The 27,611-nt window shown below is 37.3% G+C and overlaps 2 protein-coding genes and 1 long non-coding RNA gene across 10 annotated transcripts in view; 1 reads left to right on the top strand and 2 right to left on the bottom strand.

The window, feature by feature from the left end:
• Window positions 1-4,466, bottom strand: part of CENPQ (centromere protein Q) — a 19,479-nt gene extending 15,013 nt beyond the window's left edge. For 2 of the 6 annotated variants that reach the window (XM_087882240.1, XM_087882243.1), the window contains exons 1-2: window positions 4,166-4,304; window positions 872-929 (exon numbers count right to left, since the gene is read on the bottom strand). In XM_087882240.1, the coding sequence (XP_087738366.1) occupies window positions 872-905 (34 nt within the window). In that variant the 5' untranslated portion in view covers window positions 906-929; window positions 4,166-4,304. Of the gene's footprint in view, window positions 1-871; window positions 930-3,750 lie in introns of all 6 variants that reach the window. The other 4 variants (XM_087882239.1, XM_087882242.1, XM_087882241.1 and 1 more) reach the window with 4 other exon arrangements.
• On the top strand, window positions 4,290-24,886 carry MMUT (methylmalonyl-CoA mutase). 3 transcript variants are annotated; one of them, XM_034426767.3, is made up of 13 exons: window positions 4,290-4,498; window positions 5,592-6,011; window positions 7,373-7,740; window positions 7,839-7,996; window positions 9,427-9,598; window positions 10,649-10,897; window positions 11,586-11,697; window positions 15,118-15,233; window positions 17,445-17,560; window positions 18,644-18,775; window positions 21,611-21,758; window positions 22,002-22,169; window positions 23,180-24,886. In XM_034426767.3, exons 2-13 carry the CDS (start codon window positions 5,633-5,635, stop codon window positions 23,306-23,308), a joined length of 2,247 nt encoding a protein of 748 aa, XP_034282658.2. In that variant the 5' UTR covers window positions 4,290-4,498; window positions 5,592-5,632; the 3' UTR covers window positions 23,309-24,886. The 3 variants fall into 3 exon arrangements, with proteins under 3 accessions (XP_034282658.2, XP_034282659.2, XP_034282657.2); XM_034426768.3 differs by having other exon boundaries at window positions 4,373-4,502; XM_034426766.3 differs by having other exon boundaries at window positions 4,418-4,544.
• Window positions 9,249-27,611, bottom strand: LOC117671103 (uncharacterized). The gene is made up of 2 exons (XR_015731216.1): window positions 27,045-27,611; window positions 9,249-9,825 (listed from the first exon to the last, which is right to left on the bottom strand). It is a non-coding gene; the product is annotated as an uncharacterized LOC117671103 (long non-coding RNA).

Raw genomic sequence — 27,611 nt, 5'->3', positions numbered from 1 at the left:
CCAAGAATAAAAATAACACAAGACTCTTTAGTTTGTTAGTTTAACTTGTTCTGTCAAATATTTTTTTACAAAATTAACATTATCTTCTATCATTTGCTGTTAAGTTTGAGACATACTTTAAATTTCTTTTGCTATGTATGATTACATATTTTCAATTCATATATTCATTTATTTATTGAATTTATATTGCTGCCTATTCGCCCATGGCGACTCAAGGCGGTTTACAGAATATAAGACCACATTTAAAACAATAAAAACTAACAAAAAGAATCAAATAAATTAATATAGTACAATATAACAAAATCACCCCCCACCTCCCGCTCCGGCGACAGCAGATCACACGAGCCATTTAATGGCTCCATCCTGCTCTGGATTCCCCAGGCCCGCTGGCAAAACCAGGTCTTCAGCGCCTTTCGGAAGAGTATTAGTGGGGGTCATTCTAATCTCTGGGAGAATGATGATGCAAAGGACCCTGAGATTTTAAAATAACAATGTATTTGAATGAGTATTTTCTTTTTTATTGTTCAACCTATGTATACAGTGCATTCAAAAAGTATTCAGACCCTTCACTTTTGTCAATTTTGCTATGCTGCAGCCTGATTCTACAGTTGTTGAAATTTTTTTCCTCATTAATCTACATTCAGTACCCCATAATGACAGAGTGAAAACAGAATTTTCGAAATGTCTGTAAATGAACATGACAAATATTTTCTTTTGTCGATCACTGTCCCAGTTTTGTCCCAAATTCTGTGGGACCAGGTAAAGACAGTCAAGAGGCAAGAATAATATGAAATAACTGTATTATAAATACTAATATGTCTTAGCCACTCATTTTCAGGGTTCTCATAGATAAAGAAATGTAAAACAATACCTTCAAGAATCTGTGTTCCCTCTTCCACTTCCATCTTTGAAACTAATAGTATTTCTTGCTATAAAAAAATGACATTTATATTTTAAAAACATGCAACAGGTTTTTTAAAAATGTATGCTCTATACAACTTGGTTTATCAGCCTGCATGATAGCTTATGCTAATCTTTTTATGCACTTTAATATGCCCACTCAATCTTGCTCTTTATCAATCCTGTGTATACTCATTGGAATCAAGTCCTACCAAATAGCAGAATTTGCTTCTATCTGAAGCTTTCTTCTGCCATTCTTTATAAATTTCCTTTATAAATAGGTAGCATTTTCTGTTGCACTTATGAGATGTTTGAATTTTATGTCTTATTTCTAAGATAATCATTGCACTCATCATTCTCATAATGGGTCTAAAAATGTTTATTCTCTCCAATCCTTTACCAAATACCATCTTTACCCATAGAATTTGATTTTATTTCCTTACTGCATCTTATTGCATAATAATGAACAGCTTTAAAGAGAAAGATGATTCAGGTTACTGAATAGTCCTCACACTATGGTCCCTGAATGCCATATGATTAACTGGGGTATACTTCTAACTACCCTGTTTCCCCCAAAATAAGACATCCCCTGATAATAAAACCAATCTGGCTTTTGAGCACATGGCAATAAGGCCAAGCACTTATTTCAGGGTTCAAAAAAATATAAGACAGGATCTTATTTTCGGGGAAACACGGAAGATAAACTTAGAATTATGCAGTATTGTAAATTATTATTAGAGCTGTGCAAAGGATCTGAAGGGCACTTTTCAAACCATGCTGTACAAGAAAAGCATCCTCCCCCAAACAATCATGCCCTCTGAAAGATTTGGTCCAGCTGTTTCCAGTCTTTCCCATATCACTTATGTGCATATGCTGAACCCTACACAGATAACTTTTTCAGAAAATAAAACAACTCTTCATTTCCTAGATAGCAACATGTATTGCTATATTTTTGTTTATATAGACCAGTAATCAGAACTGAAATCCCCATATAAAGTTCATATTCATGCAATGGCTTCAGCTTTTGTTTCACTACATTATGGCCAATAAAGGACTTCAATAACTCAGTAAACTATGTAAAAATAGATAGTTACAAAAATAGATACTTCATCTTACGACTGGTTGCCTAGCATCTGTGGTGTTTGCTTTACAATAGAATTAGCTTTAAAAGGTCGGGACAGAAAATATGTGTCCATACCACATATATATATTTACTATAATATATATATGTATGTATGTATGTATGTGTGCGTGTATGTGTGTGTGTGTGTATATATATATATATATATATATATATATATATATATATATATATATATATACACACACACACACACACACATATATTTCTTTTCACCAACACTTCAAAAGTACTGAGCCCTTTATAGAATAACTATTCAGCACGTTTAGAGCATCTATACCTCCTAGTGGCCAGTCTACTTCAATAGTACATAATTATAAACAATGCCTAGTGCTTTTCCAATAGGGTTACCCTGTTTCCCCCAAAATAAGACATCCCCTGATAATAAGCCCAATCGGGCTTTTGAGCGCATGGCAATAAGGCCAAACGCTTATTTCAGGGTTCAAAAAAAATATAAGACAGGGTCTTATTTTCGGGGAAACACAGTATTTATGCAAAAGTAAAGAACACTTTACATATATTTGCTATAACTTGAAAATATACTAGTATATTTCTAACCCATATGCTATATTATTGAAAAAGCAGAATTTTAACAACAATTTTACACCTGCTCATTTGGTCTTGCTGAAATCAATGGCAGTTTCTTCTGAGTAAACACACATAGGACTGGATATTAGAATAAAATTCTAGTCCTTTATATAAAAATCAACATATCTAATAAAGACATGCAGCTGTATCAGCAAAAAAGAGTAGGCAGGTATTCAATCATATATAAAAAGGTGACATAAAAATCTAATAATAGTACAGGTAGTTTTCGACTTAAGGACCACAATTGAGGCCCAAATTTCTGTTGCTAAGTGAAATATTTGTTAAGTGAATTTTGCCCCATTTTATGACCTTTCTTGCCACAGTTGTTAAGTGAGTCACTGCACTTTAGTAACAGAGTTGTTAAGTGAATCTGGTTTCCCCATTGACTCTGCTTGTCAGAAGCCTACTTATAACAATTTCCAGTGGAATCTCTGCTGCCCAAATGCCCCTAATTGAAGCCACAATTACCCTAGCCTAAGCTGCATGTTTTGCATTTCATTTCCCTGTGTCCTCACTATTTCCAATGATATTAACGGGATCACCAGTGAGGAGTAGGATCCTCCATCTCTCAGTGCCATTTAGGTGGTCCAGAAACATAGACCGCTCTACAAAGACACTGAAGCCTTGTCTGGCCTTGTAAACAACAAGTTATCTTTGACAACCTTCTGAAAGGGCTTGCCAATTACCACCCCCCATCCCCTCAAAGCTCCGATGGAGCTGCTGGAGTTAGGTAATAGCAATAGCACTTAGATTTATATACTGCTTCCCAGCCCTCTCTAAGTGGTTTACACCAGTGGTCCCCAACCTTTTTATTGCCGCGGACCAATCAGCCTTTGATAATTTTACCGTGGCCCGCTGAGCGCGCGCAGGGGTGGGGGCTTTGGGCCACATGTGCGTACCTGCGCGGGGCTCTCTTCCCTGGAGCCTTTGCGCACGGCCCAGGAGCTTTTGCGCACGGCCCAGGAGCCTTTGCGCTGCAGCGTTCATGTCCCCCGGCCGCTGCGCGGCCCGGTGCCAGGTACTCCACGGCCCGGCACCGGTCCGCGGACCGGGGGTTGGGGACCACTGGTTTACACAGTCAGCATATTGCCTCCAACAATCTGGGTCCTCATTTTACTGACCTCGGAAGGATGGGTCAATCTTGACCCTGGTGAGATTCGAACCTTCAAATTGCAGGCAGCTGACAGTCTTTCTCACCATCTTTGTCAATTTTAAAGCCAATATTTGTTAATGTAATATTTTAATGCTTTATTCTGTTGCTTTTACTTATTGTAAGTCGCCTGGAGTCGCCTCTTGGCGAGATGGGCGACTTATATATTTTCATAACAAATAAAATATTTTTTAAAAAACCCTATGTTTATTCAGTCAAACATGGCGAAGCACACCTCCACTTAAACCTGTCCTTTGAATAAGGTTTCCCCGGCTGAAAACGCCGCCGCGGCTATTCTGCCTAATGCCAGCACCGAGATTTCAATGCCCCAATAAGCCCATTCGCTTTTCAAACACCACACGACTCTCTAAAGATAAGTGCCGTACATTGCAATTTATCCTACAGAAGTAATCCGCGGCGGCTGAAAGCCTGGGCTCTTCTTCCTCCGGAACTCCCTTACTGAAATGCCAGTTGCCACAATACAGGCTACCCACCTATTCCAGAACTCACCGTTTTTATTTCTACGGTTACTCCCTCTCCAGATTGGCCGTTCGCGCGAATTCAAAAATTGCGGGCGCTCTGGGTTTCCCCGCAAATATTAGTGCGCAGGCGTTAAGGAAGGGCAATTGCGCTTGCGTGTCTGGGTGGGCTTTCAACGCAACGGCGCCTGCGCAAAGAAGTCGATCTTCCTCAGCAGTGAAAAGCGGTGGCGTCGCTTAGTAGGTATTGTTTGGGCAGCCGCAAGTGGTGGTTGATGTGGCTGAGGTGCGTTAGCCGTTGTTGTTGGTTTTTTTTTTAAACCTAACACACAGAATCGCAAACCACTGTTAGGCCAATTTGAGTTTTGCGGGCTGCATGAACCCAGCTTGTATGGCGGTTCCATTATTGTGTCACGATACCCGACAAAATTAGGCTAATTCTAGAAATTATAGATACGTTGCTATGGGTTTGTGTGCCGTCTGAACACAGCTTGTGATTTGGTGTTAGTTTACTTTGACGTATTAATCGGTTCTCCTATCTCGGAGCTACCACCACTCTTCACCCGTCTTCCTCTTTTGCAAGGAAGTGTCTTTGGGCATATATACAATGTTTTGGAAATAATAGTAGACAAAACGACGCAGACCTATACCTTTTTTCTATCGGGCACTGGGAGGTCTGAATCCAAGTCTCTTAAGTGCCAAATCTCATTTGCCTTGTAAAATGTGAGGTACAGTTTACACTCAAGATTCACACATTTTACTTTTTTTTTTTTTTTGATGTTTGATCAAAAGTTTGATGCCTTTTTTTTAAAGGCATGATGAGTTTATATCGCTGTTTTATTACTAACTTAGAATATATATTGCTCTCACCCAGCGACCATAACAGCTATTTTACCCTGTGGTATTTTTACTGAGGTCACCTGTTAAGGTGAACAGTTTGAAATGAAAGCAGGCACTGTCTTTCTTTCTTTGTTCCCTCCCTATTCTGATAGGTGGAGATATCAAGTAGCTCGCTTAATAGCTCTAAACAATCCTGGTTCTTCCTGGTCCTTTTGTGCTCTCAATCTGTTAAGATTATTTGTAGGCATGCTACAACTGAATTGCATTTAGGTTCTGAGTTGTCAACTTGCAAAAACAGTTAAGAGACAGTCTGTGCAAAACAAATGTAAACGTTGTTTTGAAATTAGAATCTCAGAAGTCTGCAAATCACAACTTGCTCTTCTTCCCATTAAACAAAACGGATACATCTAGTTTTATTTGGGAGTATATAAAAGGAAGATCTACCTCTTTGGGCTTCTTAAAAATAACTAATTGCTTCATTAATTTTATCCAGCTCTTGGAACAGGCACATCTTCACAACTATTTTAGTAGAAAATGTTACGGGTCAAGAATGGACTTCTGCATCATTGGCCCTTACGTTGTAGGAGAGAAGCAAGTCTGTCTCCCCTCCGACCAAGTTGGCGTTTGCTGCATCAGCATATACTCCATCCTGAATGGGCTGCAATGGCTAAAAAGCAACTAAAGGGCAAAAGCCCTGAAGAGTTGATATGGCACACTCCAGAGGGAATTGCTATCAAACCACTGTATTCTACACGTGACACAGCAAGCTTTCCTGAAGAATTACCTGGAGTAAAGCCCTTCACGAGAGGTCCTTATCCTACCATGTATACATATAGGCCTTGGACCATTCGTCAATATGCTGGCTTCAGTACTGTGGAGGAAAGCAACAAGTTTTATAAAGATAACATCAAGGGTGAGATGTGTTCCTTAAGGTTTGAGCATTAAGGACAATGCTATGATTGTAATCAGATATTTTTAATATATTTTTATACCTGTAAATCAGTTTTGACTTCTAGATGAATCCCTGCAGTTTTCATGGCCACCTTTTTAGAAGAGGGTTTCTGTTCCTTTTTTCTAGAGCTGAAAGTAGCTGGCCCAAAGTCACCTTCATGCCTAAGCAGGACTAAAAGTGATGGTCTCCCAATTGCTAGCCAGATGCCTTTAAATCAGATTGGTTCTCAGTTGTAACTGTATTTACTTATATTAATTTATTTACATATATTTATATGTAATTATCAGAAATAAGTTGTTTAGGAATTAATAGCACCCTGTTCGGATGATCAGCAGGGGTGTCAAACTCAAGGCTCAGGGGCCGGATCTGGCCCATGGGAAGAGCGAAGGACTACCCCGGGGTCCCTCTGCCAGCAAAAACGGAGCTCAGGAGGGCTGCATGTGGTCCTCCTGAGCTCTATTTTCGCTGGCAGAGAGTTGCAGGAGGCTGTCCCAGCCAAAAACTGAGCTCGGGAGCCTGTTTTCTTTGGCAGAGCACTCAGCCACCACAGGTGCCCCAGACACAAGTGACGCCAAGCTGGCCATGCCCACCCTGGCCACACCCACTCTGCCTCCCCGAGGTCAAACACAACCCTGATGCGGCCCTCAATGAAATCAAGTTTGACCCCCTGATATACAGTGTTCAGTTTACATTTTATGTTTTTGTAATTCCTCCTCAGAAGAGATGTAATTTATTTCATTAGAAAGACTGAGAAGTGTTGAATATTTTCTCTGCTCAATAATAAATTGCTCAACTGCAGTCCTGAAAATACGTAATATGAAATCTATTTAAATATTTAGAATGGATTTATTTCATTAATAAAATTGCTTACAAGAATAGAATCAGGAAGAGCAGTTCTGCTACAACAAATAGCCCTCTGTGCTTACTCAGAATAACTGAGCACTGGAGGATTGGGGATCCTTTGATGAAAATTGAGGGACTGCAGGATGAAAGAAAGCCTTGTGTAATGAACACTTGCTTGTGCAACACTGAATTAACACTGAGGACCCAGTTTGTAGGGGCAATAAGCTGACTTTGTATAAATATACAAAAGTATGAAGGCTATTGCTTAACGCATTGTAAGCCGCCCTGAGTCTCCGGAGAAGGGCGGCATATAAATTAAAGCAAAAAAAAAAAAAAAAGTTTTAATGTGATTCTTTTGGTCTGTATTGTTTTGAACAACTAATACCCCTTTTCAGTCAAATTCCATCTAACAAAGATGAAGATACAATTGTATACATCATATTTTATATTTTTACTAAATTATTAATTTCATTTTCAAGCTGGTCAACAGGGTTTATCCGTCGCATTTGATTTAGCAACTCATCGTGGTTATGACTCGGATAATCCTCGAGTTCGGGGTGATGTTGGAATGGCTGGAGTTGCCATTGACACAGTAGAAGATACTAAAATTCTTTTTGATGGAATTCCCTTGGAGAAAATGTCTGTTTCAATGACAATGAATGGGGCAGTAATTCCTATCCTAGCCACGTTCATTGTTACTGGGGAAGAACAAGGAGTACCTCAGTCCAAGCTGACAGGGACAATACAAAATGATATATTGAAGGAATTCATGGTTCGAAATACATACATTTTCCCACCAGAACCATCAATGCAAATAATTGCTGACATCTTCCAATATACATCAAAGGTATTGTTTAGTTTTGTTTCCTTTAATTACCACATGGTTATCATGTCTATAAGGATCAGTGTTTGTTACAGAACAAATTTATACATATTTTCTTACAGCACATGCCAAAATTTAATTCTATTTCTATCAGTGGATACCATATGCAAGAGGCTGGAGCTGATGCCATTTTGGAGTTAGCATATACAATAGCTGATGGCTTGGAGTACTGCAGAACTGGACTTAAAGCTGGTCTCACCATTGATGAATTTGCACCAAGGTACATGAATTCAGGTTTTTGGGGGGGCGGGGGGCAGGGAGGTGGCTTCAAATCACATATTGTGAATTGAACTGTTATATTCCATAGTTTTACTATGGCTTACTATTATAGTTGTGGGATTTATAAATTAGATGAATTAGGTAAGTGAACAAGAATGTTTTTGAATCATTCTTTTTTAGTACGGTATTAATATAGTCCAGTCAGTTCTTGAAGGTAGAGATAAAAGTTCTAACAGTTGCATTCAATTTAATTCTAGTTATCATCTTGATTTGTACCCATTTAGAACAATAATAGAATAGAATAGAATAGAATAGAATAGAATAGAATAGAATAGAATAGAATAGAATAGAATAGAATTATTTATTGACCAAGTGTGATTGGATACACAAAGAATTTGTCTTTGGTGCATGTGCTCCCAGTGTACATAAAAAGACAAGATACATTTGTCAAGAATCATAAGATACAACACTTAATGATAGTCATAGGGTACAAATAAGCAATCAGGAAACAATATCAATTGTAATGATATAACAGAATATTTATTCATCTAGTGGGGGGAGATAAACAAGAAAGGAACCTTTTTTCTGTTTTTATTTATTTATTGGTTCGATTTATATGCCGCCCTTCTCCGGAAACTCAGGGCGGCTTACAATGCATTATGCAATAGCCTTCATACTTTTATATATACCTGCTTAGTAGGGCTTTTGCCCCCTCCCCCCTAAGCAGTGTTCTTTTTTTATACAAAGTCAACTTATTGCCCCCACAATCCGGGTCCTCATTTTATCTACCTCGGAAGGATGGAAGGCTGAGTCAACCTTGAGCCTGGTGAGATTTGAACTCGCAGTAATTGCAGGCAGCTGGCAGCTAAGTGCTACTTAACAGCACTTTAGTCCGCTGCTCCACCAAGGCTCCTTGGTTTTTGCTTATTAAAATAAAATAAAAATAAAATAGATACTATTTTCTATTCTATTAGGAATGCTGTAGCTTGGGGGGAGGGGGTTGTTTTTTTATTTGGCATTTTACTAAAATACTTCCTATCAGTATTCCCAGTGCATGAATAGCCCAATAAGATATCATTATTAACTTTAAAAAATGATATATATTTGTTCGTGGTTTTGCAGGTGAGAGAGTTTGGAATACTATACTACTAATTTAAATTAAAACATTCCTCAAACCTCTGCTTTCACTATGAGCTACATATAATTTCCATCCTTCTGAAAATATAGTATTTGTTGTTCTTACATAGAAAAAGCCAGGTTTATAGGCTATGATTCAGTGATCTTTTAGTAAATTGCCTGTAGTTTTACTAGCCTAAAGAAAATGAGGATTAAAAAAAAATTAAATTGAACTATGTTGTTTATTTAAAATATAGGTTTTATGTTATCATTTATTGCTTATTCTAGATATGATCCTAAATTATTTTATTGCAGGCTTTCTTTCTTCTGGGGAATTGGTATGAACTTCTATATGGAAATAGCTAAATTAAGAGCTGGAAGACGGCTTTGGGCTCACTTAATAGAGAAAATGTTTCAACCCAAGGACACCAAATCACTTCTCCTTCGAGCTCATTGTCAGACTTCAGGATGGTCACTAACTGAGCAGGTACAAATCAGAATATCAGTTATGATGACATGCAAATTTTAAAGAAGTAAATATAGTATATAGTCAACATGTTGCTTTCCTGAAAGTTCTTTTCTTTAGAACTTAAGTAGAGGTACATCCAATTCATACCCCCAACTACCAGTGCTGAATTTGAGGGAAGATTCTGGGATCATCTGAGGACAGGAGGAGATGGGGAAGTTAGTTTCCTGGAATCTGCAGCATAATGGCTGGAGTAAGAAAAAATGAAAACATTACTCTCCACAAGCATTTTAATTGTTTCATCAATCATTAAAGCTTTGCCCAGATTTTCTTGCAACCTAATATCCTGTGTTTGTGGATGTGTTACATAGTAATACATATTTTTATTTGATTAAAATTTTATAAATTACGAAAGAGAACTTGGGCACTCAGGAGAACTGAGTAGAACTGTTCAGAGTATAAAAAAGTAGTGTTTCACATTAGTGAGAGAAGCTTCTGTCCTTAAAACCTTAAAGCAACTACAATCTTTGGGTCATTGATTTGAAGGCTGTCAGTTGCTTCTCTGACAGTCTTAGCATTAGTACTGTTGTACATACAAACAGATTCACAGACAACTAGAGTCAATTTTGAAGCATCTGCTTGAAGTTTAGTAGATATGTTCTAAGCCAGCCAAGTAGCAATTTAGGTAAGAATTCCTAGGAGTGTTCTTGACACATCTGAAAGACTTCATGTTAGGGAAAGCTAGTTTAAGATATCTTATAAAAATAGTTTCCCTTACAATGTATTTGATCTTCTAATTCTCCACCCTCCATTCCATCACTGGGAGCATCCCAACTCAATGTAAGTAACTCAGTTTCATCTGGTTATGATAGGTTCAACCTGCAGAAGTAATATTTATATTACCATAGTATATCTTTTAATCTGATTTTGTTAAAGTTTCCAGGACATAACTGATGTCAAAGTCTAATTCAATAATATTACTCAGAACTGTGCTCAGAAGACAATATGCAACAAAAGACAACTCTGCATCTGTTTCATTTTTTTAAAGTAAAGTTACAATTTTTGTAATAGGATCCTTACAATAACATTATCCGCACCACAGTTGAAGCAATGGCAGCTGTGTTTGGTGGTACCCAGTCTTTGCATACAAATTCATTTGATGAAGCTTTAGGACTGCCAACTGTGAAAAGTGCACGAATTGCAAGGAATACACAGATAATAATACAAGAAGAATCTGGCATACCTAAAGTTGCTGATCCGTGGGGTGGTTCATTTCTAATGGAATCTCTTACCAATGATGTATATGAAGCCGCTTTAAAGGTCAGTTTGTTTATTATAGAGAATGGGGAATAAGAAGGTGCTTGTAATCTTTTATATGAGCTCAGAAACAAATACTAGCTTGCTTGTTTATATTGATATATTTCCTCTTTAACAGCTCTGTAGATTCCTATTTATCCAACAAAATACACACACACCCGCTGCCCAACTTCTGATTAGCTAGCAATAAATTTTACTTTTTCATTGATGAGTTGATGGCTTTGTACAAATCCACGCAGTTTTCTTGGAAATATTTTCAGAAGTGGTTTGCCATTTTCTTCCTAGGACTGAAAAGGAGTGCAACTGGGCTCAAGTCACTCCAACTGGCTTTAGGCCCAATAGAAGACAGGTTTGTGGATTAAGAGAGAAACCAGTTAAGTCTAAATTAAGAACATAAACTTTATAATAAGGAATATTCAATATGTTGAATTTGCGGGTTAGGTGTGTGCCATTTGTAGAAGAACTTTTAAATTCTTTCATTTTGAGCTAATTTTAAACTATCATAGGACATCAATTCTTTTAAGAATTAGGAAATGTATTTTCTTATATTAACTACTTGTTTATAAAGAGGGTTCTTATTTATTCCTTTTGAGTAATTAATTTTTCTGTACTAGGGAGCCTAAATATTTTATTAAATAAATATTATATTAGACAATAAGCATTATAGTTATTAACAACTTTTCTTTGTTAGCTCATCAATGAGATTGAGGAGATGGGTGGAATGGCCAAAGCTGTAGCTGAAGGAATACCAAAACTTCACATTGAAGAATGTGCTGCTCGAAGACAAGCCAGGATTGATTCTGGTAAGGAAATCAGAATTATTTATTCTTCAACTGTGTAAGCATTTAGAAGGTCTTCTCTTATCTCACTGAAGTTAATATATGTGCATGAATAATAAGAATTTGATTTCAACTTTCTGTATTTTTTTAAATTCTGTTCCAAAATAAATTTAAAACAATTAAGAAGCTTTGGCTTTTAGCAACATTGCCAATAAAAGAAGAGCATTGGAACATTGTATTGTTTAGCATGAAGACTGCTGTTAGTTTTGCATGACCAAGGAGACTATTCATGTTTCTCAAGCAGTCTTCTATATTGCATAACTTTTAAATAGAGGAATAAAAAGACTGCTGTCTCCCACTCCCATCCTCAAATCTCTTGGACAGACCAAAGCCTTTAAGTTCACTTAAGTAATTATTTGGATCCTTTCCTGCTCAACAGTTTATTAAGACAAAACATATAATTGCTCTACAAGACTGAAATATGTTTGAAGTTATTGTGGCTTGTGGCTTAGACAACTATATTATTATTTTGTTCTGTACATTACAGTCACAAATCCCATTCTTCTAACTTTTCCATTATATATATATGATACATAATCCAAATTGCAATGCTTGAAAATGATCCTATACTATGCTAACTACACTTACCATATGTGCACAAACATTCTTTGAAGTAGAATAGTTACAGGAATTCAGCAGTTAGTCTGAAATACATATGTCTGTAGAACCTTATGGAATATATGTATTGTTATTATATGGTGTACTCAGAAGAGTCAAGAGGGCCATTTACAGAATCATTCTGGAAATCTGATTTTTCTTCTACACTATAATCATAGTTTGTCCCAAATTAAGAAAAATCTTGTACAGGTAGTCGTGGACTTATGACTACAGTTGAGCCCAAACTTTCTGTTGCTAAGTGAGATAGTTAAGTGAATTTTATGACTTTTCTTCCAATACTTGTTAAGTGAATCACTGCAGTTGTTCAGTTAGTAAAACAGTTGTTAAATTAATCTGGCTTCCCCAGATGCTTGTCAGAAGGTTGCAAAAGGTGATTATGTGACCCCGAGACACTGTCATAAATACATGCCAGTTGCCAAATGTCTGAATTTTGATCACATAACTATGGGGATGCTGCAACAGTCATAAGTATGAAAAACAATCATAAGTCACTTTTTTTCAGCGCCGTTGTAACTTTAAACGGTCATTAAATGAATGGTTATAAGTCGAAAATATCTGTAATTGTTAAATTTCTTCCCACTCATTTTTTTCATTATAAACTTATAAATTCAACTTCAGAGTAAAGCAAGTTCTTAAAAATAAAGACTGAAATCCAAAACCAAAAAAGTAATGAATTCATGAATTGCATTAATAAATTATTAAGTTGCAGATATATTTTTTATTATATAAAGAAAACAGTGCAAAATAATGTTGCTTTAGTACATAAAAGAAATGATAATTCAGCTTATAATATTGTATACATACTGGAGAAAAAAGGAGTAATATATATTGATCTAGGTTATAAAAAACAGAGGAACTCTTACTTTACCATATCAGACATTTTCTGCATTGAGCAAAACTATTACAGCTGATTTCTATTTTTTCTAAACATCTATTCAATATATCAGATGGCAATTTTTTTTATAAAACCAGATTGTGCAAGATTGATGATCAAAGATAACATCATCTGCAGTTTATATGCTCGGGATGCAGTCAATACTTTTGCATCAGCTTTTTTACTTGCACAACGAATCGAATCTCTTCCAGTCTTCAAAATCACATTTTTATGTGAGAACAGCTTCAGTGAGAAGAGCCAGAAAATCCTTATTTAAAAGGCATCATTATAAACTTTTAATAGATTAGTGCAAAAAGCTAAATATGCATCTTGTATGGGAGCTCATGTTTTAGAGATTTAATGGTTTCTATTATTTATTGATGGTAATTAAATTACTCTTTTAAGATTTGTAATTAATTTCAAAAGGAAAATTCATAAAATTGCAATAGAATGTCTCCTTAACTACATACTCAGTATAGTTTCAGTTTAACAAATCAAATTATTATGCATTGAAAGATTAATGGAGCAAAGCGAAGAGTCATGAATAGGGATTGCTTTGGCTGCAAAAAACATTCTTAGGTGCTGCTGTTAGAGAATGCATGAACTGAGTAGTGACTGATCAGGGCCTTATTTCTAATTAACCATTGTAGTGCAACCTTCAATTATCATTAAATGTTACATGTTTTATATTGAAAAATGAAATATCACTTGGCATAAGTATTCAGACCCTTTGCAACAACAATTGAAATTTAGGTGAGGTGTCTCCCATTTCTCTTGATAGTTGCTGACATGTTTCTACACCTTGCTTGGAGTCCACCTGTGGTAAATTAAATTGATTGGACATGATTTGGAAAGGCACACACCTCTCTATAGAAGGCCTCACAGCTGACAATGCATACTGTACCAGACCAAAAACAGTGAGGTCAAAGGAATTGCCTGTAGAGCTCAGAGGCAAGATTATTGCAAGCATGGATCTGGGGAGGGCTACAATAAAATTTATGCAGTACTAAAAGTTCCTAAGAACCCAGTGGCCTCCATAATTCTTATATATAAGAAGTTTGGCACAACCAGGACTCTTCTAAGAGCTGATTGCTTGTCAAACTGAGCAATTGTGGGAGAAGAACCTTAATAAGAGAAGTGACCAAGAACCCGATGGTCACTCTGACTGAGCTCCAGAGAGCCTGTGTGGAGATGGGACAGAATTCCAGAAGGACAACCATCACTAAAGCCCTCCACTGATATGGACTTTATGACAGAGTGGCTAGGCGGAAGCCCCTCCTTAGTGTAAAACACATGAAAGCCAGATTGGAGTTTGCAAAAAAGTGCCTGAAGGACTCTCAGACTGTGAGGAAAAATATTCTCTGGTCTGATGATACCAAGATTGACCTGTTTGGCCTCAATTCTAAATGTTATGTCTGGAAGAAACCAGGCACTGCTTGTCACCTGCCCAATATCTTCCCAAGAGTGAAGCATGGTAGTGGTAGCATTGTGCTATGGAGGTGTTTTTCAGCAGCAGGGACTGGGAGACTGGTCAGGGTTGAGGAAAAGCTGAATGAAGCAAAGTACAGAGATATCCTCAAAGAAAACCTGTTCCACAGCTCTCAGGACCTCAAACTGGGCTGAAAGTTCACTTTCTAACATGACAAAGATCCTAAGCACACAGCGAAGATAATCAGGCTGCAGCATAACAAAATGGAGAAAAGTGAAGGGAGTCTGAATGCTTTCTGAATGCACTGTACATTGGAATATCTCAGCTTCTCTCTGTGTGTAGAAGTTATTTTATATTGAATATGTACAATTTGAACTGATTTCACTTTGTGAACTGATTTCAGCTGACTGCAGATACAGGATAACAAAAATTATTTTTTTAAAAAATATTTGAAAAATAACAGGTACAGAAGTAATTGTTGGCGTAAACAAATACCAGTTAGAAAAAGAAGAGACTGTTGAAGTTTTGGCAATTGATAATACATCGGTCCGTAACAAACAGATTGAGAAGCTGATAAAGGTAAATGCTGTGCAGTTTTTTTAAGAAGAAAAAAAGATGTTTTGTTTTTCATTTTCTCAACAAGAACTGAGTTATGCTTAGGAATACAGCTTTGGTCAAATTGCTCAGCAACAGATGAGTTTTTTTAAAAGAATGCTTCACAGTCCTTTTTAAGAGTGCTTTATATGAGCTATCTTAATCTGTTCCTTATTTATGGCTGAGGTTTGTGTTGGAGATTTCTAGTACAATCTCTTAACCCCAGCTATCACAGCTCTGGTCTTTTCTACAGAAGTTTCCAGAGGACTGTAAATGTGTGGAATTTGGAATTTTACAGTGCAGGTTTACAGTAAATACATGCAAAAATCTGATTACCCTTCCCCATAGCTCCAAGAGTGTTGTTTACACATATTGCATGTTATTTCTATGTATAATATTCACATATACAACTTGAAATAAGCAGCTTTTCAGTACTGAGGTTTGTTCGTTCCTTATTTTGCTGAAGATCTCCCTATGAATACCTTAAAGCACAATCTGTCTCTTACATTTTCTAGTTTTAAGATCAATTTTGTAAATATTGGAAATGTTTGTAAATATCCTATAATACTTTAGTTTAGCAGATAAACTAATGAACAGTTGTGGGAGACAGTGACTTATTTTGGACCACTTAAATCTGAACTCAGAGTTATAAACATTTGAGAATTTTGTCTGCTTTGGGGTCCCCCCCCCCATTTTATTTACCTTGACAGACAACTAAAACTGATCTTCAAGAACCTGGTATAGGGAATGACTCAGGACTAAACTTTGTTTTGGATGTTTGAAATTATTTTGAAAACAGGAGAACAAACCTACTGATAACATTCCATTGTTGAACAGAAATTTGCTTTGAAGAACTTGTTTGCATAATTCATGAAATAAACCTTAAGATTTATATGGCTTTATAGTAAGGTACAAAAGCTTAGCCTACTTTAAAACAACAGCTCAGAACAACTCTAATGAGAAGTAGCATGCTTTCATTAACCATAGAAACTATAGGAAACAATTACCTGCTTATTATATTCAGATATATCTCAGCACATTTCATGGGAGCATGTTATTTTTTGTTGATACGTAGTGGTCAGGATTCACTATATGTATAACATTTTAATATTTAAAAAAGTTAAAATGAATGAATATAAGTGCTGGGAAATCATGTGATTTGGTTTTTTAAATTGGTAAAAATTAGACATGCTACAAATCAATTTTAGTACATTAGATACAATAGCAATAGTACTTAGACTTATATACCACTTCATAGTGCTTTAACAGCCCTCTCTAAGCAGTTTACAGAGTCAGCATATTGCCCCCAACAATCCTCATTTTACCAATCTCGGAAGGATAGAAGGCTGAATCAACCTTGAGCCGGTGAGATTTGAACTGCCGAACTGCAGCTAGCAGTCAGCTGAAGTAGCTTGCAGTGCTGCACTCTAACCACTGCGCCACAAGGAAAACTCCTTGACACAAGGAAAACTAATATTCTGAAGATGGCTTTGATTTTAAAAATAGTAAAATGCACATTTTATTGATTATTTAATGGGCCTCAAAATTGGGCAGGTTAAGAATCTCAGAATTTATGCCTACAGGTAGTTCTTAACTTACAACCATTCATTTAGTGACCATTCAAAATTACAATGGTGTAATTTTCACTAAAAGTCACCATTTTTCACACGACCATTGCAGCATCCCCATGGTCACGTAATCAAAATTCAGAAGCCTGGCAACTGGTTCATACTTATGACAGTTGCAGTGTCTTGAGATCATATAATCACATTTTGTGAATTTCTGACGAGCAAAGTCAATGGGGAAACCAAATTCACTTAATAACCATGTTACTAATTTAACAACTGCAGTAATTCACTTAATAGTTGTGGCAAGAAAGATCATAAAATGGGGCAAAACTCATTTAACAAATGTCTTGTTCAACAGCATAAATTTTGGGTTCAATTGTGGTTGTAAGTCAAGGACCAACGTATTTAGCAGTTTAAGAGCAGTTGATTTGCAAACTTGTCAGTCTTTCTTTAGTTTGTGCTTGGCTTTAAACCCCAGTTTCAGTCATACGGGTATTTTGTAACTGAGATGACTCAATATGTCTTTTTTTTTTTTTTCATAAACATAGATACGTGAGGAAAGTCGGGGTGGAATATGCTGTGATTAGTAGTGTACAATATTACTTTTCTTTCATGCTTTTCCTTAAAGGTGAAAGCTTGCAGAGATGAAGTAGCAGCCCAAAAGTGTCTCACTGCTTTAACTGAATGTGCGGCTACAAGCCAAGGTAACTTGCTGGCCCTGGCAGTAGAAGCAGCACGCGCAAGGTAGGTGGAAAGGATTGTGCACATTTATCAAATAACTAAATGGACTTTAGAGCTACTCTTTTGGTTCATAGGAGAGTTATGTACTTGACAAGCACAGTGCCTCCCTGCACTCAATCTGCAAAGCAACATTTGAGGCTTACCCAGGGTTTTTGTGGTATGAAGGAACATGGAGATAAATTACTAGAATATCCTTAGAATACCCAGTATGTCCATTGCTTCTAAAAATGTATACAGAAGAGATTACTGCAGAACAGAAGAAGCTTCTTGGATGAGAAGCGAAACATCTTCAAGGAAAAACAAAGCCCAGTTGCCTTTTTTTGAGGGGGGGAAACACCTTTGGAATAACAGTGACTCTATGGAGAGTCTCCATAGACAGATGAGATTACTGGTATATACAAAAGAACTTTGTCTAGTGGTTAAGGCACCAGGCTAGATTTAATAGTTGGATGTGCTAAAACCTAGCTTTAATTTATTCACCTGTAATTTTGAATGCCTGCCACCATGTCGACATGAAAGCCTATACAAGAACTGTAAAAGCCCATACTGTAGTTGAGAAACTGATATAATCACATATTCCAATCATGCTATCCATTGTAATGCATTAAGATGAAAACAGTACATTTCTGTTAATCACTTCAAAAACAGTTCTCCCTGAGAGTATTTAATGCCACAAAACTGAACTAGGAGGCAGTGTTGTTTAGCAATAAAGGTGTGGATTAACAGCAGAAATCCATCCTTATCCAGAGAAGCTCGCAGAGTGACCCTAGGCCAGTCATCTATCAGCCCAACTACCTCATGGGGGCGGGGATTTTCAGGAGGGGAAGAGATGTGAAGCGGGAGCACGGTATATATTTCCTTGCATTTTTGAACAAAAATCAAGATATATATCTTAAAAGATTATGCATATATATGTAAGCTATTATAATTTTAAATATTGAACTGGAGAACGTGTAAATAAGCATGCTATTTGTACAGCATACTGCTATAGTACAAGAACATAGCTTTTGCTAACTATTATATTTTTATACTTTATACCTCGTCAAAAGAAATAAATGTAATGTTTTGATTGTATACTTGCTTCAGATGTACAGTTGGTGAAATAACAGATGCAATGAAAAAGGTATTTGGTGAGCACAGAGCCAGTGATCGCATGGTGAGTGGTGCATACCGTCAGGAATTTGGAGAGAGTGATGAGATTACTCAAGCCATCAGCAGGTAAAACATGTACTCTTTTCCTCTGTGTTTGTGTGTCTTATTTTCCAAGAGTTCAAATTCTCTACAGGTAGTCCTTGACTTATGACTGCTTGCTTAGGGAAGCAAACACAGATCTCCAAAAGGAACTTAACATCCCAGTTTCAAAGTTCCAATGGCCACTCCGCATGATCTCAAAATTGCATTTTGGGTGGCTGGCAACTCGCCCATATTTACAGCTGTTTGGTAGTGTGACAGTGATTTATGACTTTTTTACATGAAAATAGTGTTTCATTCCAGCTTCCAACAAAAATGGCTAAATGGGCTTGCATAACAACCACCGCATTTAATTACCAACCATGGAGTTTGCTGCAAGATGTCATAAAATTGAGCATAGTCACATGGTGACTTACTTAATGATTGGAAAAACTTATGGTTGTATATTGACGACTACCTGTAGTTTATCTTAGGTCTTATATATTTTCTCTTCATTGTTAAATTAGGAGGTTGCTTTCTCTTTTCCATTCTGTAAGCCAGTTATATTTCTTTAGTAAATGTGATTCTTCAAAATTTTGTAAAATCCACTAATACCTTAAAAGCTTTTGTATCTTTCTGCATATCTAAATAATTTTTAATGTTTCTATGTAGGGACTCCACATTACTTTTTTTAGTTTAATTGTTTAATAATTCATTCATTCAATTCAATGGAGCACCCGGAGGCTCCAACTGGTCCAGAACGCAGCAGCGCGGGTAGTGACGGGAGCAGCGTGGCGCTCCCATGTAACACCGCTCCTGCGTGAACTGCACTGGCTCCCGGTGGTCTTCCGGGTGCGCTTCAAGGTGTTGGTTATCACCTTTAAAGCGCTCCATGGCATAGGGCCTAGCTATCTTCGAGACCGCCTACTGCCACCGACGACCTCCCACCGACCCGTGCGCTCCCACAGAGAGGGCCTCCTCGGGGTGCCATCAGCCAAACAATGCAGGCTGGTGACCCCCAGGGGGAGGGCCTTCTCTGTGGGGGCACCTACCCTCTGGAATCAGTTGCTCCCTGAGATAAGGAGAATCCATGACCTCAGTGCCTTCCGCCGTGCCCTTAAAACTTTCTTTTTTCAACAAGCCGGGCTGGCTTAATTTCTTTTTAAGGGTTTTATTAATTGTTCTGTTTTGCTTATCGTTTTTAATTAACGGGGCCAAATCTATATATATTTTTTAAATGTGTTTTAATATTTGTATCTGGTGTTTTTATCTGGCTGTTCACCGCCCTGAGTCCTCAGGGAGAAGGGCGGTATACAAATTCAAAAATAAATAAATAAATAAATAAATTTAATCTATCATTTTACTAATGAGATTTGACAATATTTTGACATTAAAATTTAGCAAATAAGTATATTTTGAATATGATTTTTAAAAAATCTTTTAGTTTTCAGTTTCAAAACTATAAACTGATATGTACATGTAATTTTATGCTCATAGTCTTTACACAACTCAAAGTTATGTCTGTACATTGGAAATGATAACTCTATGACTTCCAGGATGTGTGTGACATGAACTGCCGTGTCCCTTCATTTCCTTAAAGCCTTCTTTTTCCTGCTTATATATTCTTCACTAGATTTCCTTCTATCAGTTTTCTTCCTCTACCTTTTATCTATTTCTCTCAATTTTTTCCTATTCTTTCTCTCTCTACTTTTCCATTCTGTCGATACCCAATCCTTTATCCCCCTTTCCTTTCCTTTCCTTTATTATTTATTTATATTCTGCCTTTGTTATTTTCATAAATAACTCAAGGCAGTGAACAAAACCTAATACTCCTTTCTCATCCTACGTTCCCCATAACAACAGTCCTGTGTAGTATATTGATCTGAGAGACTGACTGACCTAAAATCACACAGCCAGCTTTCAGGCCTAAAGTGGGATTAAAACTCAGTCTCCAGGTTTCAAGCCTGGTACCTTAACAACTAGCTTTATTTCTTTATTCCAAAAGAACAGAAATCCTCAGCAATTTTTATGTTCATTAGTTGAGAAAACGATTGCATTTACAGCTGCTTAATAATTCTGCACTATTTCTAAAATACACAAGGCTGCCCAACAATAGCTCGGGGGGGGGGGGGAATATTAGTTAAAAACAAAAAATGAAAACCCAACCAGTATAAAATCAATACAACAAACTATATAATACACACATAGCTGGAACTAGAAATAACAAACCCTGTTTACTTTTTCCTTAAGAGGAAAATACACGTAGTCCTTGACTTAAAACAGTTCATTTAGTGACCATTTGAAGTTACAATGGCCCTGAAAAAAGTGATTTATCACTGTTTTTCATACTTATGACTATTGTACCATCTCCATGATCACATGATGAGGATTCAGACACTTGGTAAATGATTCATATTTATGATACTTACAGTATCCCAAGGTCATGTGATCACTGTTTGCTATCTTCTGATAAGCAAAGTCAATGGGCAAACTTAGCCGTGTTGCTAACTGAACAACTGCAGTGATTCATTTAACAACTGTGGCAAGAAACATTGCAAAATGGAGCTAAATTCACTTAACAACTGTCTCACTTACAACAGAAATTTGGAGCTCAATTATGGTAGTATGTCGAGGTCTACCTGCACTTACATTGAAGATATGTATATGAGGAAGAAAATAACAAATCATAGAAAATTCAAAAACATCTCATTTAAAATCTTGTCCTCTTTTGCAGCCCTCAACATGCCATTACAATGCATGTGTGGTCCTTGCAATAGTGTGCCCCCACTTTGCATCCTTAATGATTTTTTAAAAATTTTCTTTGACTAACAGTAAACATGTTTAGTGGTTCTGTAGTACCCTGTCTGATATTTATTTTTTTAGAGTTAACAAGTTCCTGGAACGGGAAGGTCGTAGACCACGTCTTCTGGTTGCTAAAATGGGCCAGGATGGCCATGACAGAGGAGCCAAAGTAATTGCTACAGGATTTGCTGACCTTGGTTTTGATGTAGATATAGGTCCACTATTCCAGGTATTTAGCCTTTTAATTGTTTTGTTGCTTGCTTTCTGATTGACAGATTAAATCAATCTCTGTTCTCTCCCATCCAAGTGACTCAAAAATGCTAAAGTATTAAATAATTTTTAAAAAGATTTTAGAAAAATAAGAATCAGTTTGCTGCAGTAGTTCATACAGTGTTTTAGTTCTGCTGTTGTGTATGAAAAATACACAAACTGTTAATTTTTACATATTCTTTATTTGCTCTTTCTTGCTTAGACACCCCTTGAAGTGGCTCAGCAGGCTGTAGATGCTGATGTGCACTGTGTAGGGGTGAGCACACTAGCTGCCGGTCACAAAACTCTTGTTCCTGAACTCATCAAACAGCTAAATAGCCTTGGACGCCCAGATATTCTTGTCATGTGTGGAGGTGTCATCCCTCCTCAGGTATTTAGTACCATACCTTGCACATCTAAGGACACAGGCTAATTGTGAGATTATTCAGTTCCACTTGTTATTATAAACTTTGGGAGAAATTTTATTTTACATCTGGGGTGATTTGTTTGTGATCGGTTGGTGGGTTGTTTTTACATTTTTCTATCTTTTTCATTTCTTACAAATTGTTAACGTCATTCAAGGATTTTTTTTTTCATCTACCGTATCTTGTTACATAACATCAAGAACCTGATGTTAAATATTTTCAAAATACTAAAAGTACATAATATATCCAGCTGCACAACAACCTCTCACATTAATTACCTTGAAAAATATTTTGCAGTTACATGGTTGGGAAAAAATACCTTTGGGTACAAAATCTTCTAAGTCAACAGTGTACCCATAGATCATTTTTAAATATAAACAAAGAAACTAATCTAAAACTACAAAGCCTATTTTTTCAGGGTTTTTTTTCCTTTGAGTATTCTTCACTTTAATAGCTATGCACCTCCTAATCATGGTGGCCTCCTTGTGCAGGAGGTAACATGCACTTTTCTGAAGATTTTTAATTTTAGATTAGATTAATACTTGCTTAGGAATTGCAGACTTCTCAGTGGCTTCACTTGCTGTTTGTTGTTTTCCCACTTGCTGCCATCTCAGCAGGCCACCATGAAAGTGTCATCTTGCAGATTTTTTTTTTTTTTTAATTTGATTTATATGCCGCCCTTCTCCGGAGACTCAGGGCGGCTTACAATGCGTTAAGCAATAGCCTTCATACTTTTGTATATTTATACAAAGTCAGCTTATTGCCCCCACAAACTGGGTCCTCATTTCACCTACCTTAGAAAGGATGGAAGGCTGAATCAACCTTGAGCCTGGTAAGATTCGAACCTGCAGAAATTGCAGGCAGCTGTGTTAATAACAGGGTGCATTAAACCACTGTACTACCAAGGCTCCTTGGTAATTTTACTAGCAAAATCTAATCTATTTATGTTGATCTGTCTTTTTCTCTCCCTGAATAGGATTATGACTACCTATATGACTCTGGCGTTTCCAATATATTTGGCCCAGGAACTCGAATTCCTAAAGCAGCTGTCCAGGTTCTTGATGATATTGAAAAATGTCTGGATAAGAGGCAGCAATCACTATAAACCATTATCATTTAATAATTCATTCTGCACATTATATACATGTACAGATTTATTATATGAATGTGATATGATCAATTGCAAGGAAAATAATCAATTTAAATCAGCTTCAATGTCTGATATTTTGTGGTGCTTTCTAAGAAAGTATAAAAAGGGGTGAGAAAAATTTATGAATGGGCATGTATAAAAATTAAAATCAAAATGGCTCAATAAAAATTCAATTAAATGTTTAAATAGCTATTGCATATAAGTTGTTTCATATATATACATATATTCTAGCAGCTTTATTTACAATCCACACATTTAAACAAATTGTAAAATAAAGCTGCTAGAATTGAGTAGAGCGGCAACATCTCAAATGTATTCAAATTTAGCTATTAAACTTTTGGCACAAATATGTTGTTGGGATAGTTTATACAATGTGATGGAAACTTTATTGATGTAACATGAGCAATATGCACAGAAATAAATATTCATGTGGATGTTAGTCCTTACATGTTAATGATGAGACACCCTCATAGAGACATTGTTTTAAAAAGTTAAATGTTTTAATTGTATTATATTTTTTGACTTGTAAGCCACCCAGAGTTTTTGAGATGGGCAGCGATAGAGAGTGAAGAAATGAAATGAAATGAATGAGCTGCAATACCACAATCAAGAATTACCAGAATTCTTCAGGAGTTCTTCAACACAGAAGAGATTTATCACTTAACACAAGTTATGATAATACCTGTGTTTCTCCAAAAAGAAGGCCGGATCTTGTTTTCTTGTCCCCAGAAAAAACAGCTAGGCCTTCTTTTTGGAGGGTTCTAATTATTGACTCACCTCGCGGCGGTGGCACCAATAGCCCTGCCCAGCAGGAGCCTGCTGCTGGCCCACTTCTGTGGCCACTTGCCACCTCACACGCATTGCCCCGGCCTCCGTTTCACTTTCAGATGCCTTCTGGAAAGCCCTCTGCAGCCAATAATAGCTGTTATCGGCTGCAGATGCCTTCTGGCAGGCATCTAAAAGCAAAACGGAGGCCAGGCCAATGCGTGCAAATGGTGGCAAGTGGCTGCAGAAGGCATGGCAGGTGTTGGGGTGTGCGAGGCCTGGTAAATAGGGCAACTCCACCCCCCCATCCCCACCCTATCTTATTTTTTACATGTGTGCCTCGCCCCACCCCATGGTGAGTGGGTTCTTAATTAGGGCTAATTTTGTGGGTGGGGCTTAATTTGAATGCTCTCAAAAACATGATAGGGCTTCTTTTCAAGGTGGGTCGTCTTTGGAGGAACAGTATGAAATTTTTAATCATGATTTATTGAATAGGCTTCAGTTGTCTTAGCTTTACAATACATTAATTCATGAATATTGGCTTAATAAACCTCAGTGAGCAAATATATAAATATGCAAAATAAAATGGAAGAAACTGCATGGTTTAAGTCTAAGAGTATTTCACAGAGTACTTGTAGGAAACTTTTTGTTGCAGCAGAAAGGAAAGGAAAATATTTTAGCATGCTCATAATTTTGGAGATCTTCATGAGCTTTCACATGGCTTATAGAATTGTTATTACTATAATTAAAGTTTAGTTTTCAAATATGTTTCTGTTCTTAAACTTATCAGTGCTTTGTATTTATTTCAGAAACAAAGTTTAACATAGGCTGCAAAATAGATTATAAAAATAAATAGAATAGTTCTCTCTTAAGACATTTATTTATTTATTTATTTATTTATTTATTTATTTCATGTATTTATATGCCGCCATTCTCCCGAAGGACTCAGGGTAGCGAACACAAGAAACAAGTACAATAAAATCCCATTTTAAATCAAATAACTAATTAATAGTAAATAATAAAACCCAGAATCAGACATCTATATCTTTTGGGTATTAGAAGTACACATTCCTGATAGTTCATTTTACTGGTAAATAATAGAAACAATTTAAAAAATGCAATATGTGATACAAAATTCACTTTATTGTGAGGTTCAAACATTTCAATACTCCCAACTAAATAACAGAAAATCACTTCTATCCTGCCATCCCTTAATAAATGTAAACAATTAGGCTTCTAAACATTAAGGCTTGTATGAAACACATACAACTGTTTTGAATTTCTAACAAAAGACAAAGAGTAGGCTTCCAGTCTCCATTATAGGTAGTCTTCAATAGGCAACAATTGTGACCAGCAGCTCTGTTGTTAAGTGAAGCAGTCGCTAAATGGGAAATTACATGACAGTGCCTGTACTTTCCTTTTCCCTGCTGCCCTGCCCTTTGGATGTTCATTCTATTGCCAGGATGATTAAAAAGAAGGGAATTAATGTTTGTACAGATAATCCTTGTTTACCAATTGCTTCAATCAGCGATTGTTTGAAATTACCATGGTGCTGGAAAACAGATTTATGACCAATGCCTGCATTTACAATCTCTGAAGCTTCTCAGTCTTGTGTTTGCCAGTAGAGTCACTATGCTTATCCTCTACCTGGCCTATTGTGTTTCTTTTCTTTTCTGCCTCCCTTGCAGACCAGATGGATAGGAGAGGAAAGATTACAAGAGAGTGACTAACCCCAATGACAAATATACAGTGGGGACTACATATTGAAAGGAATGCACTTGCACATCTGAGCGGACTGCACAAACATCCTGATGTATTCCCCATTGTTTCTTGCTTATTCTATTGTAATTCCTTCTGTGAGGATGTGGAGAGGACACAACCTCTGTTAAATAATTGCCCTGAAGCCAAAGTGAGGATCCACTTTGAAGCAACTAACTGAACTAATGGCTGCGAAAAAAATCATTGCCCGTTGAAATAATTTACCGATCTGCTTCTTCAGGGCCATTTATTGCAGCTTCATTTCCACCTATGAATTTGCCAAGTGGAAGTCAAGTTATGTGCCAATTGGCTCCTTCAACCTCTTTTGCCTGTTTGGTGAGAATCCGGCAAAGTTTACATTGGGTTTTATTATTTGGTGCTAACAAAGTCCCTGTTGTGTGTCTTCACAGTGGGACACTGCAACTCTCATCCTAAGGGACTCATTAACATCTTTTTTTTTTTAATTGGATTTATATGCCACCCTTCTCCGGAGACTCAGTGCGGATTACAATGCGCTAAGCAATAGCCTTCATCCTTTTGTATATTTATACAAAGTCAGCTTATTGCCCCCACAACTGGGTCCTCAATTTACCTACCTTAGAAAGGATGGAAGGCTGAGTCAACCTTGAGCCTTAGCAAGATTCGAACCTGCAGTAATTGCAGGCAGCTGTTCCTAATAACAGTTCTTAATAAGGGCGCTTTAGACCACTGTACTACCAAGGCTCATGTTTTCTGGTTGATGAAGCCTCTCTCTTTGGAAATAGATTTATATTGACTATTTCCTAATATGATTTGATTGCTTATTTGTTCCTATCACTAAGTGGTGTACCTTATGATTCTTGACGAATGTATCTTTTCTTTTATGTACACTGAGAGCGTATGCACCAAGACAAATTCCTTGTGTTTCCAATCACGCTTGGCCAATAAAGAATTCTATTCTATTCTCTCTTTGGAAGTGGAGAGTCGGAGGGTGCAACATTTTATTTATTATTTTTTTGCGTCGCTATAAAAGGGACATATAAACAACCCCGTCCCTGTTTTTGATAACATTACTCCGAACCTGGTAAATCACGCTTTGTCCAACTGGGTGCCGCTTACTCACCCTCCAAGCTGAAGGCAAACAGGAGGAAAGAAGACGCCAAGCCCCCTCCACCCGTTCGCCGCTTACCTTCTTGAGGCAGAGGCGCCAGCTCCTCCGCTACCACGACTCAGTCAGCCGAACCAGAGGCACGAAAGAGAGCCGCCCATTGCTCCCGCTTGCTTTTCCTGCTTTGAGCGCTCTTGGGGATTAAGCTCCCCAAATAAGCGTGTGGGCACTTCACGCACAGGCGCGCGCCCCTCCATGGCTTCCGACGGGAGTGGAGCTTCGCCCGCGATGGGACTTCTTGAGCGGAGCGGAGCGCGTTGCTTTGAAGTCGGGAAGGACCCTGAAGGGACTTGGCGCAACTGGGAAGGGCTGCGAGGATTCCTGCGTGCGGGGGACGTTGGGCTATTTTCTCTTTTGATTCGGACTTTATGCGATGCACGGTTCCCCCCCCCCCCGCCGCCGCCCTCCCCCAGAGAAATGAGGACAAACAAGACTTTTAAAAAGGAAATCTACAGAGCAGAAACTCAAATTAAATTCCGATGCATAAACCAGTACTGAGAGGATCACGTTCTGGAGAGAAAGAAGCAGCACCGTGGAATTCGTAAATTAATTGACACCGTCGGGTGAAAAGCCCTCCGGCTTCAATAC

This window comes from Pantherophis guttatus, chromosome 1 (genome assembly GCF_059756535.1).
Source record: "Pantherophis guttatus breed Tessera chromosome 1, ASM5975653v1, whole genome shotgun sequence".
Lineage (NCBI taxonomy): Eukaryota > Metazoa > Chordata > Lepidosauria > Squamata > Colubridae > Pantherophis > Pantherophis guttatus.
Note: the sequence above shows the minus strand (reverse complement) of the source record. Positions and strands in the feature narration are given on the sequence as shown.